The sequence below is a fragment of the Coturnix japonica genome, chromosome Z (assembly GCF_054131305.1).
Source record: "Coturnix japonica strain WE chromosome Z, WE-NBRP24, whole genome shotgun sequence".
NCBI lineage: Eukaryota > Metazoa > Chordata > Aves > Galliformes > Phasianidae > Coturnix > Coturnix japonica.
The window spans coordinates 17655731-17673044 of NC_140702.1; the positions used below are offsets into that span (position 1 = coordinate 17655731).

At 35.1% G+C, this 17314-nt stretch overlaps 1 protein-coding gene across 10 annotated transcripts in view; it reads right to left on the reverse strand.

Moving 5' to 3' along the window:
- Positions 1–17314, reverse strand: part of ADGRV1 (adhesion G protein-coupled receptor V1) — a 235322-nt gene that overhangs the window by 156663 nt on the left and 61345 nt on the right. For 5 of the 10 annotated variants that reach the window (XR_014939100.1, XR_014939101.1, XR_014939102.1 and 2 more), the window contains exons 38-56: positions 16802–16965; positions 16136–16229; positions 15512–15544; positions 14210–14288; positions 13518–13656; positions 12934–13075; positions 11354–11616; positions 10261–10436; positions 9473–9597; positions 8376–8542; positions 8104–8247; positions 7712–7819; positions 7010–7262; positions 6256–6378; positions 5824–6046; positions 5134–5338; positions 3204–3350; positions 1580–1835; positions 137–345 (exon numbers count right to left, since the gene is read on the reverse strand). Coding sequence is in view for 4 of the 10 variants with exons in the window: in XM_085527984.1 (XP_085384110.1) it covers positions 137–345; positions 1580–1835; positions 3204–3350; positions 5134–5338; positions 5824–6046; positions 6256–6378; positions 7010–7262; positions 7712–7819; positions 8104–8247; positions 8376–8542; positions 9473–9597; positions 10261–10436; positions 11354–11616; positions 12934–13075; positions 13518–13656; positions 14210–14288; positions 15512–15544; positions 16136–16229; positions 16802–16965 (3050 nt within the window). In the remaining 6 variants the exon portion in view is untranslated. Of the gene's footprint in view, positions 1–136; positions 346–1579; positions 1836–3203; positions 3351–5133; positions 5339–5823; positions 6047–6255; positions 6379–7009; positions 7263–7711; positions 7820–8103; positions 8248–8375; positions 8543–9472; positions 9598–10260; positions 10437–11353; positions 11617–12933; positions 13076–13517; positions 13657–14209; positions 14289–15511; positions 15545–16135; positions 16230–16801; positions 16966–17314 lie in introns of those variants that run through there. The other 5 variants (XR_014939103.1, XR_014939104.1, XR_014939105.1 and 2 more) reach the window with 5 other exon arrangements.

Here is a 17314-nt window from a genome sequence, read left to right on the forward strand (position 1 = left end):
TTACCACCTTCAGACAATGCAAGAATCCCAACCTTAGTCTCTTCTGGAATACTAAGTCCTTTCCTTAAAATAGAGACAGTAATATTCTTCATTTCTTTAAAATAAATTATTGGCTGAAGTCAATCAGGCTACTCACGGGTAAAATGGTAATCATGACAGAAGCTATTGTTGCACCCTCCATCATAATGACTGTCTTTTTTTCTATTACGTAATCCTCATTCTCTGTTGCTTGGTTGGAAAGGGGAAGGTCCAAGTTAGGTTCGGCACTCAACCTAACTGCAATATCTCCACTAAATCCTTGCTCACGAACAATTTGCAAAGTAACAGTAGTGGAATTCATTTGTCCTATAAAAAGGAAGGGAAAAAAATGAAGAAAACTGTTGTTGTGCTTGATTTCCAGCTTGCCTAATTGTACTGGAGCTCCTTACTACAGTCCGCTTCATCATCAGCTTAGCAACATACTTGGCTCATGCAAATGAACAGACACAGATGATGGAAACACACAACAGTTTGTAAGCCAGGAAATTATTTTAAAACAGTACATAGAGGAATAAAGAAATACTCAATATTTACAGCTATAAATGCTTGCTAAACAAACTTTTATTTCAGTGCTGCTATTCTTACTCATTTTTCCTTCAAAGCTCCAATCATACTGTTTTTGCCTGGTCTTTACCTGCCTAGGAGATCACCATTAATCATAATAACAGAAAGCTTTACTGTAGCCAGTCACCCTGGTTGTACAAAGAAGCCATTTTGCCTTTCTGTAACACAGACTTTGAAGAAAATTAGATGCACCACTAAGGCGAAGTTCTCTTTTTAGGGAAAGTAGATTTGCATTTTTTTTCCAGTGAACTAAACACAATATCTAGCTAAAACTTAATGACTGGAGAACTTGAAGAAATAAAAAATCAGCAGGCTTTGTACTTCAAAATAGTTTCGTCAAACTAATTATTTGTATTAATTAGTTACTGTACTAATTAGCTTCTATTTCACAATAGCACATTTTCTAGTAGGAAGTAAAAAAATCCTTTCACTGCTAATTGGCCTAAAAATAGAACGCACAGAGAGATTTTAGCTGCATTAATATTCTGACGGAAAATATGGAAAATGTACATCTCATAAAAAATCTTTTTTCTACAGACAGGATATTAAATTGCCAGGAAAATTTCAATTGGGCTTTTGAAGTATTAATAGCTTATCTTTCCATTCTCCCAGCCAGCTGCTGGAAAGCCACCAGGCTTGCACAGAGTGCTGGATGAATCAGCTGCCTGCATTCCTGGGCCAGCAGAGAGAGCAGGAGCTCAAGCACCATTATAATTCTCCTCAGGCAAGCCACGTGTTCAGTCCTTTAAAGTCTGATATCATCCAGTCAAAAAGAATGAAATAATGTTGACATGCACAACGTGACACAACATGTAGTGCAACTGCATACTTAGGTATTCTTAAAGATATTTCTATTACATAATTTGTGTTTAAAAACACTGATCTTTAAGAAAAACACATAACCAATGTTATCTTAAAAAAAGAGTTACCTTAAAAAATACATGTAAGTTTTACAACAATCAAGAAACAGACCTACCTTCTGGCTCTGTGACTTTAACGAAGAGAGAGTTTGTATGCCAGCCAATCACACCATGTGGGGAATCACTAGGTAAAATGGTCAGTATTGCTCTTGATCTTTTGGGATCAATGATAGCTCCTCTCATAGTATCTTGAACACCCACAGTGGTAACATGAGTGAGGGTGATAGCCACAGTCTCTGAAAGCTCTGCAGCACTGTCTGCAAGAACTGTCAGTGTAATTGTGGACAGTGCTTGACCTTCTGAAAATGTAATCTAAAAGGTTTTAGGGAGAGGGAGAAGAAAAAATACAAACATTTTCTCAGAGCTGTCATATTAACTATTTTATTCTGCATAACTCTATAAATAAAAGCAAAACAACAACAACAACAACAATACAAAGAAGTGGGGCCTCCAGGTAGCCTCTTGTCAGCAAATCCCAGCAGTGCCCCATGTCAGAGCAGAGCAGCTCCAGCTTCTCTAACAGAGGTTTGCAACTACCAGAGCTGAGCAGAGATCTATACTGGGTCTGCACTGATTGAGCAGATATAAGGGAGGAAAACGTTACTTTGCAATAGCAGCTGGGAGAGAGAAGTGAGAAATCAGAGATAAACTTATTGAACTGCCTTCATCTTAATCAACAAATTTCTCTGACTACACCTATCTTGTTGAGAAGGGCAGAGTAAGAGAGCAACTCTTGGCCTGGAAAATAGCCAAGGTCAACCCAAGACATATAACTATATCAAAAGTATGATGAATGTGTAATATGTAACAGCTTTGCTACTAATTGAAAGACTGCAAAGTCAGCAGTTTTGTTAGTCATTTCCCTTGTGTCCTCTATTTAAAATGATTGATGAATGCTTTGTCCAACTATCTTCTTTTCATTTTTAAATTCAAAAGGCCAGCCAGTTTACCAGGTCACTCTCAGAAACAAAGACAGATATACATATAAATACATTACACCTATAGTGTAGATTAAACAGAAATTTACAGTGAATTATGTTAAACTTACACGTTCATTTCTTCCTCTTTCTACCTACAAAAGTCTGCAGGAAAGCCATGCAGCATCCTCTTTTGATTCATTCCAATCTAGAATCTTTTCATCCTATTTCATATGCTGCATTTCAGACCCATTATTTCTAGTAGTAAAGCTTCTTTCTAAAATCTTTTGGCCCTTCTTCCCATAGCTGTGACTTATATTGGAGCGCCACAACCTCATGGATCACAGGGTTTTGTTTCTTTAATAGATGGTCCCTAGGTGGAGGCACTTGACGTAAAGAACCCTGGCTCCCTAATTTCTAAAGCCTATAAAGCTCCAGCCAGCAGAAAATATTAGATGATTTGGCAGAATAGCTACATCTCACAAAAGGAAGAACGGAAAATGGGAACAGGATACTACAGATAAACATTTCTATTGCCTGGACAGAACTGCAATATCTGGTTCTAAAGAGTCGTGTTGTGGTATTATTATGTGACAGACAAAAACAAGAACTGCTAACATTGCAGGTAGGGACTAGGAAGCCAAAATGAACAGAATGGGGCAATCTTACAAGAACTACAAGTACTACTTATTTTCTCACTGGTCCACACCAATTTTCTGAAGTAATACAGTCAGTGCTTCCTTAATATCAATGATGTACATACCATTCCTGAAGTTGGAAATACATCACTTATGCTCCCATTAGCTATCCATTCTACTGTAACTCGTCCAAATGTTCCTACTAAACGTTCAACATTCAAAGTGATTAAACTGTCCTGTTCCATTTCTTCAACCTGCTTAAATAAAGAATTCTGGGAAACATAGAAAAGCAAAACACCAAAGTTATTTTCTTCTAAAGAAAACTTTCACATTGTCAATATGTGTTTAGTATATCTCTGCCTGGTTGTCTTCTACATTGTTCACTGATTTAAGAACTAACATTTCCAAATAGTACCTTCCACCTGACATTTTTTCCAAGGAATTCCTTTTGTTCTGGTAGACTGATTCACCTTATGACATAACCCAATTAGTGTATTTTTCAGGGGAAAAGGCTGAGAAAGACAGCTTCTCCTTCTTTTTTTTTTTTTTTTTTCTTGGCTCAAAGCTCTCTTCGTAAGGCCTTTTAGATTATAAGACTGGGATTATAAGGGCTGTGGAGACAAATTCCCAAAGAAAAGAAACCCTTGATGGAGGAATCCCCTAAAAGAAAAAGAAGAAAACCTCTACGAAAGAACTCCCCCAAGGCCTACTCGCTGCGAAGCTTCCTGGCTTTTTCCCATCTCCTACAGTGACTAGACGAGTTCCTGAGATCAATGGAAAAACTAGGAGCAACACTGAACACCTCGGTGGTGACTGTCTCTCTCTTGCTTTCTACAAAGTCAACTTGCTTTTATTTCTTCTCTCTTTTTTATTGCCTGTCTTCCCTTCCCCATAGTCATGGTTTTATGATTTTTGTTTACTGGTATTCATAGTATCATAGTCTCTTGCGGGTTGGAAGGGACATTAGAGATCATCAAGTCCAGACCCCGGGATTCGAGCCTCTGTGTAGCAGAGCGGCACTTCTACCACTTGCGCCACAGGGGGGATTCAAACTCCGGGCCCCAGTGTTGCAAGGCGGCGTCCTTAACCACTGCGCCACCAGGGCACATACTGTGCCACCGGGGCACACATTCCACATCATAACATCATGTAGTGAACTGGGAGTTAAAGTGTTAATGTTCCAGATCTGGGTACCTGCCCAGAAGAGAAGAAGAACACTTCCTCACTATTCTCCCTTGGCTCTCCTCGCTGCTGCCTGTCCCAACTTTGCGCATCACTTCAGTATTACTGTAAGGCCTACAGCTTTCACATACGCTCTCTTTATATTTGATTTATTAGCTTCAATTCTGATTATATTGTATTATATTGTGTTATCTTGCAGTCTGATACCATATTTAGTAAGTTAGTTTGTTTTTCCTCAGATCTTTGCCGTTGTTTTTAATTATTTTGGGGTCCTCTGTTTCCCTTTTCCAGAGGTGCAGATTTTGCAATATCCCTCTGCCCCACTGGTCACAGAGCCAGGCAGAACTAGCCAATCAGTCAACTGTTGCACCTATCTCCCTAAGCAATTAGGATCTGTAATAAACCATTTGGGCAAACATTTGACCCATTGTGTCTTAATCTCACCATCAGATATACACGTATAAGAGAACTTCCTCTCCCTCCTATAACTGGATTGAGACAAAGGCTTTTCAGGTTTGTTTACTGAACTCACTTGCACAATAAATAAGCAGCAAACAGATGCCATCAAATACGACATCTAAAAATTGAATTTTCAATTTGTTGGAAAACCAAGCTGATAAACTAATGTGTTGATCTAACGTAAAGGGATTAAAAAAACTCAAAATAGGGACTGTGAAACTTATGTCCTATCACCCAATGTTTTACATATTCATATAGCAATGCTAAATAAATGTTACAAGGCACATTACTAGATGATAATGGAAAAAAAAATATCTAGAAAAGTATTCTGAATTTTACAGTTTCAGTATGTTTGTGTTCAGTTATTCAGAAATTACATGTATGTATTTTTATGATTTACCTTAGGATTTTTACCTGAGCAAATGCAATGATTCCATAGGCATTGTCATTCGAAGGAATAATGATGTCAACAAAGCCATGAGAACCAATCTCTGCACCTCCTTTAGGATTTCTCAGCCACACTCTGAAGCATTCTTCCTCTTCAGGGATAGTATCATCAAGGATATTGACAGCTATCAAAACTTCCATGTCTCCAGGATCAAGTATCAATTCACCTGAACTGGCACAAAAACATGTGCATATAACAATTATAAACTTAGGATAGCTGAATAATGATCTTTTAAAGCACTGTTGTAAAAGGTACTGAACATTTTTGAGATGCAATTATTGTTTATATTGTTCTGGTAGCAATTTGGGTTAAAAGGGTATTTTCTTTAACAAAATGACATTAGATCATAAAGTAACAAAATAATTATGAATGCAATTTTGTTTATCCTAAAATAAATAAATAAAATAAAATAAAATAAAATAAAATAAAATAAAAGTTTTAAAAACAATAAAAAGTCATGACTGTCTTGTGTTCTAAAATCAGATGTAAGGCTGTCTTCAGATTATCTTAAACAGTGAAAAATTCTCTTTAATGTTCATAAAATAAGCTTATCACACATAGAAACTAATAACACTTTATACTGTAAACAAATCAACACCAGAGAAAAAAAAATACAGGAGCTGTGAGACAAGCTGCATAAAACAATAAAAACTTACCTGGGTATAAAATCTGACTGGTTAGAAACTGTGGTCAGTTCATAAATCTGGGAGCTGGACTCCGTGGATAAAACAATCAAGCTCTTGCTGGAGTTTAAAGATCTCGCGATAGCTGATGTGATACGATTCGCATATGGGGCTTCTAGCACTACAGTGAATGAGTTTGCTTCTGAGTTCCAAGAATACAGTGTTGTTAAATACTTGCCAGCTAACAGGATGTGAACTACAAGGAGCAAAGAAGATAAAGAAATAAATAATTTTTAGTGATACATGTATTTAAAAGCTTAATATCAGAGATGTTCTTTGTAGATCACTGTTTATACTAAATTTTATGGTTTGATAAATAAATACCACAAAAAAAGAGCATATCTGTTTCAACAGTTCTGGCATTATAAAATAGGATTTGCAGAAATATTTTCATTAAAGTCTTACCTAAACCTGAAGGAGGCATGAAGACATGTATGTTACTGACATCATGCACTGGAAGAGACTGAAAGTGTCTAAAAGTAGACTGCCCTGTCTCCCAGATAAAAATTTCAGAAGAATTTCCAGATTCTACAAAAATTCAAAATGACAAAGATCACATTATTTGCCACCTTTTAGTCAAGTCACACACTATTGGTCTTTCAAAAGTCAGTGTTTGGTAGTTTTATTTATGAAGTGAGACAGATCATTTGTGATGCCCATGTGATAATTTGTCCACTGACATCGTTTAATAGCTTTAGTGCAAGCACTGACATGTATGAACACTAAAATTGAAATGTGACAAATGCCAATTGCAAAGGAAAGAGTGAACTCCAACACAAACACATAAGTAGCTACAGGGACAAAATACAACAAGCATAATAAAATACATATGTTCTTTACTGAACATATTGTTTCTCCGCAGAACAAAAACCTCAGCAAAGCTTAGAATGAGTGTGATCAGCAGGTAGATGAGTAGTTATTATCCCCAGTGTTGCTGGGAAAATAATTGTTTAAAGAGTACTTGAAAACAAACACAGTGCTTTTATTTTTAGAGAGAAAAAGCAGAAAATACTTCCATAAAATATTTATTAGGGTTAAAGTGTTATTGAGAGTTGTTAACCCCCAGTAATGATTCAGTCCCTATCTTTACCACAAATGCCTTTGCTATTGAACACTCTTATATACTTAGTAATCTCTTTCACTGTTTTCTGCTGAATACCTTTTGCAGTAATTAAATAGATATCAGATCCAGAAATCCAGGACTCCATATATTTTACTTCTTTTTCTGGTACTTCATGAAGCCTCCTAAATTCACTATTCAACCACTGGTACAAGAGCATGTTTTGGCTGGTATTTGATAAAGAAACTAACATATATATAAAGCCTCCTCTGGGAAACAAGTCTACATTCAGAACTCCATAAAGTGGAAGATGATGATGCTGAAGAAATGTGTTTCTATTCCACCGAAAAATCTGTGGAAATATGAAAATATTTCTTTATATATTCTTACTTAGCACTAAGAGAAAAGAAAGTAAATGCCACAAAAATTGCAAAGATTTACTGTGAACTAAATTTCTGGTTTCTGAGGTGGACCATATATTAAGACAAGACCTCTGATAAGCAGCTGTAACTGCACCTAGGATACACAGTTTTACTTTCATAACATATTTTTGTCCCGTACAGTGTAGATGCTAAATTTTAAAAAAGAAATAATACTAGCAGTAAAAACAGATGTAAATAATATGCTCATGATGAGTATTCATGCATACAAACAAGCCTAAGAACAATCTTATCAATTTATGATAGAATCAGAAGTAAGTTCTTTGAAATATATGCTTATAGATTTACTGTTGTGCTTTCATTTCTCCAAATAAACAAACTACCCACATCAGAGCCAGAGAAAACTGAAGAATTTCCAAACCTGGATGGAATTGGAACTAGTTGGATGGCTCACAATAATCAAATAGTCTTCATCCTTCACAGCAAAATGTTTCACATGTCTGGTATCCAGAACAGACAGTGTCTGCATCTGTGAGAAAAATTTGCCAAAAAAAAAAAAAAAAGGGTGATTGTTTGTTTGTATACATAAATATACAAATAAGTGTGTGCGTGTGTGTATACATATATATTGATAGATGGATATATATGTGTACATAAGTATATACAAATATACTTATTAATGTCATCTAGTGCTTCAGAAATCCCAAATTATTTCAGCTCATAGAATGGTTTTTTTTTTGTTTTTTTTTTTTATTATCCAAGGTCCTGGATAATCTATACTATGTTATGATTTTATAAGTTAAATAGATTTACCCACAATAATCTGCGTCCAGGCATGAATGTATACACACTGTTGTCGGAAGCTCCCTGTCCATCTCCTCCATGGCTAATCACAATGTAGGAAGAACCTCTGATTTGGTAAGACATGCAGCTTTTAGGATTCCACATCGTGAAATTCTTTGAGAGGAATAATAATAATATTTTTTTAAAAAAATAAAAAAATATAAATATACATATATATATGTGTGAATTTATTCCTTATTCACTAGCATCAAATACCAAAGTGTTTGGAAACCAGCATTTACCTGAACAGGAATAAACACTCCTTTCCACTGGTAGACAGTAGAAAATGTAGCTGGAGGCACATGCAAAAGAACACCATACAAGACTTCTCCCGAGATAAAGAAACACCAATCAGACACCGTCTCTTCCACAAAACTTTGCAGAACAGACAGGACGCTGATTCCATCCTCTGCAACACAGTAAAAGAAAACACTGTTTACTATTAGCTTACACTTGAAGTTCTTTCCAATCCCGTGTCTTCTGCCAAAACCAGTATTAAGTGTCTTAGTACTTGTTTTAATGCATAGAAACGGTATAACGCTGATAATATAATCAGAGTTAATCAGTAAATTTATTTTTCATTTGTTATAACTATATAGTAGTGGTCCATGTGCAATGCAAGTCTGACTCACAATGATTCATTTTGGAATGACACTAAGAAGATTAGTTACATAGCAAGTAGTGAAAAAACTAACAGAGAAACTACAAGATGTTCACATTTTCTTCTCATCTTCTTTGTCAGTAACCAGGCAGTCATGCCACTAAGGTTCTTAAATTGCTAACGCTGTTCGGCTGGCTTACAGCAAAAAAGCCGCTCTGCTACACAGAGGCTCGAATCCCGGGTGTTGGACTCGATGATCTCTAAGGTCCCTTCCAACCTGCATGAGACTATGATACTATGATGATATGAAACTTAAAGTGGTCGTTAAATGATAGCCCCCCACAAATGCATCGCAGAAGGCACACTGCTACAGTAGGCACATGTAAGACAGAAAAGCATGTCACAGCCTTTATTCAAGGTAATACTATGTCACGGGTACGTAAAGCATGTCATTTATAGTAAGTTAGAAAAATCATAAGTTACAAGTAGTAAATAAAAATCTATACATATTTTTTAAAGTGTATTGACAGTGCTGCTCATATTATCAGTGAAGATATTACTGAAACTGTGGCAGAAGAGGCTGATGACAGGGTGACTCTTAAGCAGCTGAGCCATTTTATGTAATGAAACTCTACATACTCAAAGAACATAACCATTTAATCAGTCCTGTGTGTGGTTAGTTTCTTATTATCACTATTTTGACAAATTCAACAGACATTCTCCATAAAGTGAACGTACTGATGCCAAATGCAGTGATTGACTGTGTCTCCCACTCAACGCTCACAGATGTGTTGAGCCCATTAGTCCGTGAAACTTTTAAATAAGCTGTTGTATTGGCTTCTTCAATTATAAGGAAATTTGTCCTAAATTTGAAAACCATAATAATAAATAAATAAATAAATAAAAAGAGAGAGAGAGAGAGAGAGAGAGAGAGGAAGAATTATTTTCATAATATAATGTAAAATAAGATTTTTAAAGAGCAGTTCCAGATACATCAGTTAGGATTGCCCACTGTTTCTTATCCTAATGCTTTGGCAAAATCATAGGCAATGCAACCAGATTTTTCTGTAGTCTGAAATGTACTATACTATCTGCATGGTTGAAGCTGAATGATTTTTTAAAACGGTGATTCCATGCAGACCATTTGCTTCTGAAAAACATCCTTCACTAAAACTGTACTTTATACAGGCTGAAAAAATGTATTTAAATTATAAAATGTATGACTTCCAAGGCATAACTTCACATCTGGGGCTCTTAGCATGGCTACTAGTAGACTACTAGTGGAATGTACAGGCAATAATTAAGTACTGATATATGAAAAAAAATATATATATCTGAATTCACAAACCTTTTAAAGTATTTCCCTTTTGTTTAGCAGTAATAGTTACAAATAGTTTCAAAGTAACAAATGCTTTAAAATTAGGTTGCTGAACTTCTTTAATACAATTAATAAAAACAAAATTTTAAAGACATATCATCTCTTTTGAATATGAGAAACTCGTTTTTACTCAATCTGTTTACAGTACCTATTAGAAACTGGATAGATGCTGAAAAGCCCTAGAGGAGCCTGGTTCTGTAAAACAGTAATCATAGTTTCCACTCTTGTGCCTAATCTGGCTCCTCCAGTTGGATTGAACAGGGTGACAACAAAGTGCTCATCCATTTCTGGTTCTTCATCTAGTATTGCAGAAATATGCAGTGTCTGGCAACAAAAACCAAGTATACAATGTTACTGAGACATGACACTTTTTATTTCTCTCACTTTAGTCTCTGAATAGCACACACAAGAGAATAACTGTTGACAAATCTGGACAGGTAAGTGCAGTAAGAATAGATGGCTTCCATTGGGATAACTCCATATTTATTTTTTTTTTTTCTTTTCTCTCTTCAAATCCTACAACACTCTGAAATTCAATTTTAAATTTTGATTCTTTTTTTTTTTTTTTTTTTTTTTTTCCCCAATTGCTCAATACTTGGTAGTTTACAATCACCTTTCAGTTATTAGCGTAACTTGGTTAAGATGGTTTTAATTTAGTTTTGTTGGAAGCTAAATTATCTCTAGGGAAATAAGAAAATCCTGGTATTAGTGCAGGGAAAAGGGAAAAGGATATTTGAAGTATTTTCTCCTCTCAGTGCTTCCTTCTTTCTCTTCCACAATTGTACAGGAGAATTCAAGGTAGCCACAAGTTAACAAAAAACAATCTAGAGAAAGTTGGATGTTTCACTTTAATTTGGGGCTTATCCCCCAATTTTTACCTGAACAAGTTAAAATTACAGAGACACACATATCTTTATCATATAGAATAAAAAGCTGGTAATGACGCACTTGGAAATAATAGAGAATTTGCAGTGTTTTAAATTCCTGTTTACTTTCACAATAAATCATACTTAGTGAGTATTAAGAAGAAATATCTAAAGATGAACCCATTTAATTTTCATGCTCTTCCACATAAGATAATGACAAGAAATTAGTACCAGCTCATGAATCGATGTGCTTTGTGAATGAAGGAAAAATGATGAAAAAGAAAAAAAGAAGACAAAGCTCAGATACTTTTTAAATCTTTCCAACAAACTCAAAAAAGCCTCCTTCATGTTTTTTAGTAATAACTAGCATATTACCTTCAATCTGACTCCCTCTTCCAGCACAATGTATCCTTGAGAAGGAGTCAAATCCACTGATGGCTCTGAAGAATTAATTTCACTTACAAGATACTGAACAGTCACAGTACCAAATATTCCCTGAGGAGGTTCTCTAATAATATTCAATACTGCAACACTTTCCATCAGATGGATGGCTGTTTGCTCTCTCAAGAAGAAGTGATCACTGTTATTGAATGACAAAACTCCATGGCCGTCATCATTGGCAAATATAGTGATTGTAGCTTTTAAGAAATAAACAGTAAAAATATTGTTTAATTAGAATAGTAAAATATAATCATATACTAACATCATACATAATATAAATTCAAATATTCCTTCACATGTATTCTCCCCTTAGTGTCTATATTATGCCTATATGTCCATATGAACCTGAAGGGAATAAGCAGGCATTTCACTTTAACTAGGAAGATGTCCATGTGGGAAGAATATTGCCTCTCCTAGAAAAGGATTATAAAAAATCTAAAAAAGCCTCAGTTTAGTGAGGCAGTTTCTTGCTTTCTGATACCTTATTTTACATTAAAAAGTTAATTTCCTGGATTTCATTAGAAAATTCTTAAAAATTCACAGAACCACAGAACGTCACACAGCTTCTCTGGGCAGACTGTTCCAGTGTTCTGTTACCCTCACCATGAAGTTTTTTTCTCATATTTATGTGAAACCTCCCGTGTTCCAGCTTGTACCTGTTGCCCCTTGTCCTATCATTAGATGTCACTAAGAGCCTGGGTCCATCCTCTTGACACTCACCCTTTACACATTTATATACATCAGTGAGGTCACCCCTCAGTTTCCTCTGAGCTAAAGAGACCCAATTCCCTCAACCTTTTCTCATAAGGGAGGTGCTCTGATTCCTTAATCATCTTGGTGGCTTTGTGTTGGACTCTCTCAAGCAGTTCCCTGTCCTTCTTGAACTGAGGGGCACAGAACTGGACACAATATTCCAGATATGGTCTCACCAGGGCAAAGCAGAGAGGGAGGAGAACATCTCTCGCCCTACCAACCACACCAGTTTGCCATTGGACCTGTTGGCCATAAAGGCACAGTGCTGTTCCACTGGAAGAGATGGGTTTTTACAATGGGAACTGGCAGGGTTCACAGGCAGTGCTTCAACCAAAGAATGAATTAGGGCAGGGCAAGGCCGAAAACAGGGTCACTAAAAAGGAACCTGAATGTAAAATTCCAGTGCTTGTGGGAGAGGAATGTGATTGCAAGACCTCTCCATCTTGTGTCTTTGTGAAGGAGGAGAATGACATACCATTTCAGAAGGGCTGGTGTGAGTTTGGTTACTATGGAAATAGCTGAGTATGGTCAAGAGGGTATAAGGGCTTCTCCCACCCTTAAAGTTAGCCCAGCTGAGGTGCCTTTACACCTCAGTGCATGCAGTATGGTTAATAAACAGGAGGAGCTAGAGGCCTCCAGAGGAGTATATTCACCATAGCAGGGCAATAGGGCAATAGTGATTGTGAAAATGTGATTATTCAGAAAAATGAAATCAAAATGATTGCTGTAGAATTTCAAAGAATGAGGACATTAAGATTTACCTGTTGTATTCTCCCCTAATTCCAGCCCCAAAGAAGGATTTGTTAAGATTAACTGGAACTTCTCATCACCTTCTGGAATATCATCATCAAAAATCATGACATCAATAGACTTATTCTTCTCTCCATCAGCAAAAAAAAGTGTCTATTATTGAAACACACAAAGCATTGAATACTTACAGCAGGCAATACCACACAGAATTTTTACAGTATGGGAAACAGAATTCTATTTAACAGAAAAGAAGGCATGTGAAGAACCAGCTCTCCCTGTCCCCGATGAATTGATTAAAATATATAGAATTACGGCACATTACAGAACTAGGACAAACAAGAGTAATTTGCTTTGAAAGTTCAATTGTAAAAAGGCTTTCATGTCTAAGCAAAGTTAAATTTGAGATGGATATTTGGAAGTTTACATTGTGCTTATACTGATTTTTTTTTTTTTTAAATAAAGAATTTTTTATTTTATTTTATGTCTTTTTGTTCAAAGTAATTGAAACTTGAAATATGTAGCTGCATTCACCAGAATAATTCAGTAGAGAGTAAAAAAGCTGTAGGAATGAAAATTATTAGAGTTTACTGCTTACCCTTGAGGTCACATAAAAATCCAAACCCAGCTGGGCCTCCAAATTTTGGGCATAAAAAAATACAGACACATTGCCGTATGATCCTCTGTTTCGGTAAGCCATTATTGTCAGATTCCCATGAGATTCACTAACTTCAAAACTAAAATAAAAAGCAAGAAAAAGTCTCAGTATTCACTATGTTCTTTTGAATTAGATTCTGAACGACTCCCTACACTATAGCTGTCTAATATAACCTTTTAACCTTTATTTATTACGTAAATTGAATTAAGGTGGTGTGTTTTTACTGGTAACTATGTAGGAGATTAAGGAAATCTATCTATACACAGCTTATGTTCATGCCTGCATTCTTTCCAGCTGCTATAAATTAGTCTAATGAAAAGATCTGGGAAGTTCAAGAATGTATGCTTACACAAGCAGAGAAGCTGGAACAACTGCTGCAAGCAAATTCCCTATATTAGAGGACAACAGTGAAAGCAAGAAAGTAGGAAAGTAGCAAAAGAATTCTGAGCAAACATACAGTAAATGTTTGCTTGCAGTGTGGAAATCTTCTACTCTATTTCTAATCAACCGAATGATGGCGTTTATTTTTTAACAGGAGTTTTACCATTAACCTAAAAAAAAATAATAAAAAAAAAATGGGCAACTCTAATCTCTTATAGGCTCAATGAGTTCTTAAGGAAGATAAAACTTACCTGGTACCTTCCCATTCAATTACTCCTCTTACTCCATCATTAGCATCAATAATTATTTGAGACGCTAAACCTTCCACATCTAAAAGGCAAAACAGAATTACAAAAATGAAAGAACAATGAAGTAAAGCTTCAATATTTTCAGGAATTAACAGAAGTCTATCTTCAATCTCTACCAATTTCACAATGATTTCCAAAGTATGGAGGAGTGAACAGGAGTAGAGAAATATGACTGGAAAGGCTCAAAGAAAGAGTCCTTCCTACTTGGACTGTAATATCTTGCCTCAAATTAGAACTGTTACATATGAAAAAGTAATGACTAAAGAAAATTCAGCAAACACAGCACATAAACACTTGGAAATACTAAAAATTTCTTAGAGAATCTTAATTTGCTTTCATTGTATGTATTTATTATGATGAGATCCAACATTTCATAGACTGTGCTATTCTGAGTATGAGAGAGTAATTGAGTAAAATAAATTATTTCATTTTCTATTCATGCTTCAGTACCTCATTATACACCTTAATGACACACACCTCACAAAATAAAGAAATACTGATTTATTTGATGTCTATTTATGTATTCAAAATCTCTATTGCTTCATAAGGAGATTTATGTCTTTACAATAATCCTGACATAATAACTGAATGTATCACAGTGTGAAAACACTGAATAATAGGTTATTGTTCACTGGCTCCAGAGCAGTCAGAATTTTATTCTGAAAAAAAAAAAAAACCAAAAAAAAACCCCAAAAGCCTTAATTCATAGGCTTAATTCGTTCAGATAACAGCACCACATGATAACCTTAATTTATTTCAACTCACTTTTTATAAACTTTTAATTTTTTTTTTTATTTTCTAAAATCAAACTGACTTCACTGAGTCTGCAGGATACATACTATATTCAAATCCATAGGAAAGACTTTAATCAGTTCAGATAGAACAATTAAAAGTAGGTCATTGTCATGAATCTAAACCTGTCAGTATAAGGCAGAGATGAAGATGAGTGATAGCTCTACAACGACAGCAAAAATAATAATGAGCTGTAGAAATCTTGAGGGATTTTCTAGCAATTACCAGCATTTCTGTGTGACTTTTAACCCACATTTTGTCTTATCACTTTGAAAGCAGATCTGTTCACCTTGGATCTCTAATAGTTTGTCATCAACATTACACCTATTACTCCATGCCTGGCATCCCAACCTTCCTTTGATCCTACTTCCTACCCTCCTACTCCTTTAACATTTTAGGCTCAAATAGTCAGAGCTCATTAACTACAAAACAGCTACAAGTTTTGAAAGTTACCTTTCAATCTGTAACGAATTAACTCAGTCACTTCTATAAGCATGCAAAGAGAAAGGAAAAGAGTCAAAGAAGACATTTGAAAGAATATAAATAGTCTCCAGTATCATAGGATAGTCCAACTGTCCTTAAGTCAATGACAACTATTCACTGAACTCAGAAGCAGAAAAATGAGGAATTAAATGACATATAAAGATCACTGAAACAATAAGAAAACCATAGGACATGGTTCCTAAATTAAAAGGTAAAAAGAGGAATTAAAAGAGATTTTCAAAGGAGTGAACAGGATAGCTAAATTAAGTTATTTATTTATTTATTTATTTACATTTTTGTTAGGTACTTTGTAAATAAAAATCAGATGAAGACACTGACATTAAACATTTCAGGTAATTGTGCTTTCCAACTGATAATTAGTAACTCCTCTATGAAAATTATTTTATTTTTTCCCCATAGCCTATGGAGGAAATGAGTATAATAATGAATATATTTTATATTCTACAATGTTCATTTCAGATTACCCTGTTTTATCTTGGGCATAGTTGGTAAGTAAGTGAAATAATGATAATTTCCCCAAATCACATAAGGCATAAAAAAGGAAAAAATACAGTTTTATATAAGATGACTTACCCAGCCTCGGTGGGGATGAAATTGAGTGGTTCATGATGAGTTCCACTGAAGTTAAATTAACCAAGAAGAATTCTTGCACTTCTGGTATATCATCCTTCAAAACACAAATGCAATACATGCTCCTTTCATTTTTCTTTAAGAAACTCACATAAGCTAACAAAGAAACAACATGTTTGAAGTCTCAAATATCACACTGACAACAGAATTCATTTATTATTCTATTTTCCTGAAAAAAAAGATTTTATTGGGTGTAAAACTGATTCTTGTGAAGCAATTAAGAAGTAAGACTTTGTATCTCATGAAAAGATCCTACAGTGGCATTAAACTACTCTCGCAAATTAATTTCAGCCCAATGTTAGAGGCATACATCTCAAATACTAAGAAAGTAAAAGCATGTATTCAGCAAAGCACACTGTTTTAGGTAGTAACAAATAATAACAGATAATTAGTAAAACTTTAATGAGACAGCTTTATTTCATTTATACAGAGGTGTAGCTGCTTTCTGTGACTGATGTGTTCTCCTGTGTTCTTAATGTTAAGACTGAAACCATTTTTCTAAATGACAATGAAATAGAGTACATAGCTTCTAGTAATATATAGGCTTTAAGCCTTAGTTTCCAAACTATTCCTTTGTTGAAGTATAGAAAGAAAAAGGTTAGAGCTTACCTCTAGAATAGTAATATTTATGGCAGCTGATGTTTCTCCTTCTTCTAAAATCAGTGAGCCAGAAGCAGGTATATAATCATCTCCAGGTTCAGCCAAGGTTGGTTCTGTCTGATTACTTACAGAGTCCAGTCCTGTAACTGTGGCATATGTAACATTGATAGTACCTGTTAAGTTTGTGAAAGAAAAAAATAATAATTAAATTCATATACAATACTCACTGGAATCGATATTGACAAGAAATCAATTCCTCATCCAAAAGAAATAAATAGACAAACTGCAAAACAGAAGGAATAAAAGATTAATCCAAATACATTTGAGCTTTTCGTACTGTATCAATGTGCTTTCAATCTGGCCTTTGCTGGCATGTGGAACAAAATTTAAAAGTCAACAGGACTAAGTATATTCAGACATTTGAAGTTCTGCAGATATAAATATTGCTGAAGTGCTACTAAATGAGACACCTCATGTATTATTAATGCCAGCTTTTGCACCAAAGATACCTTTCAGGAGTGG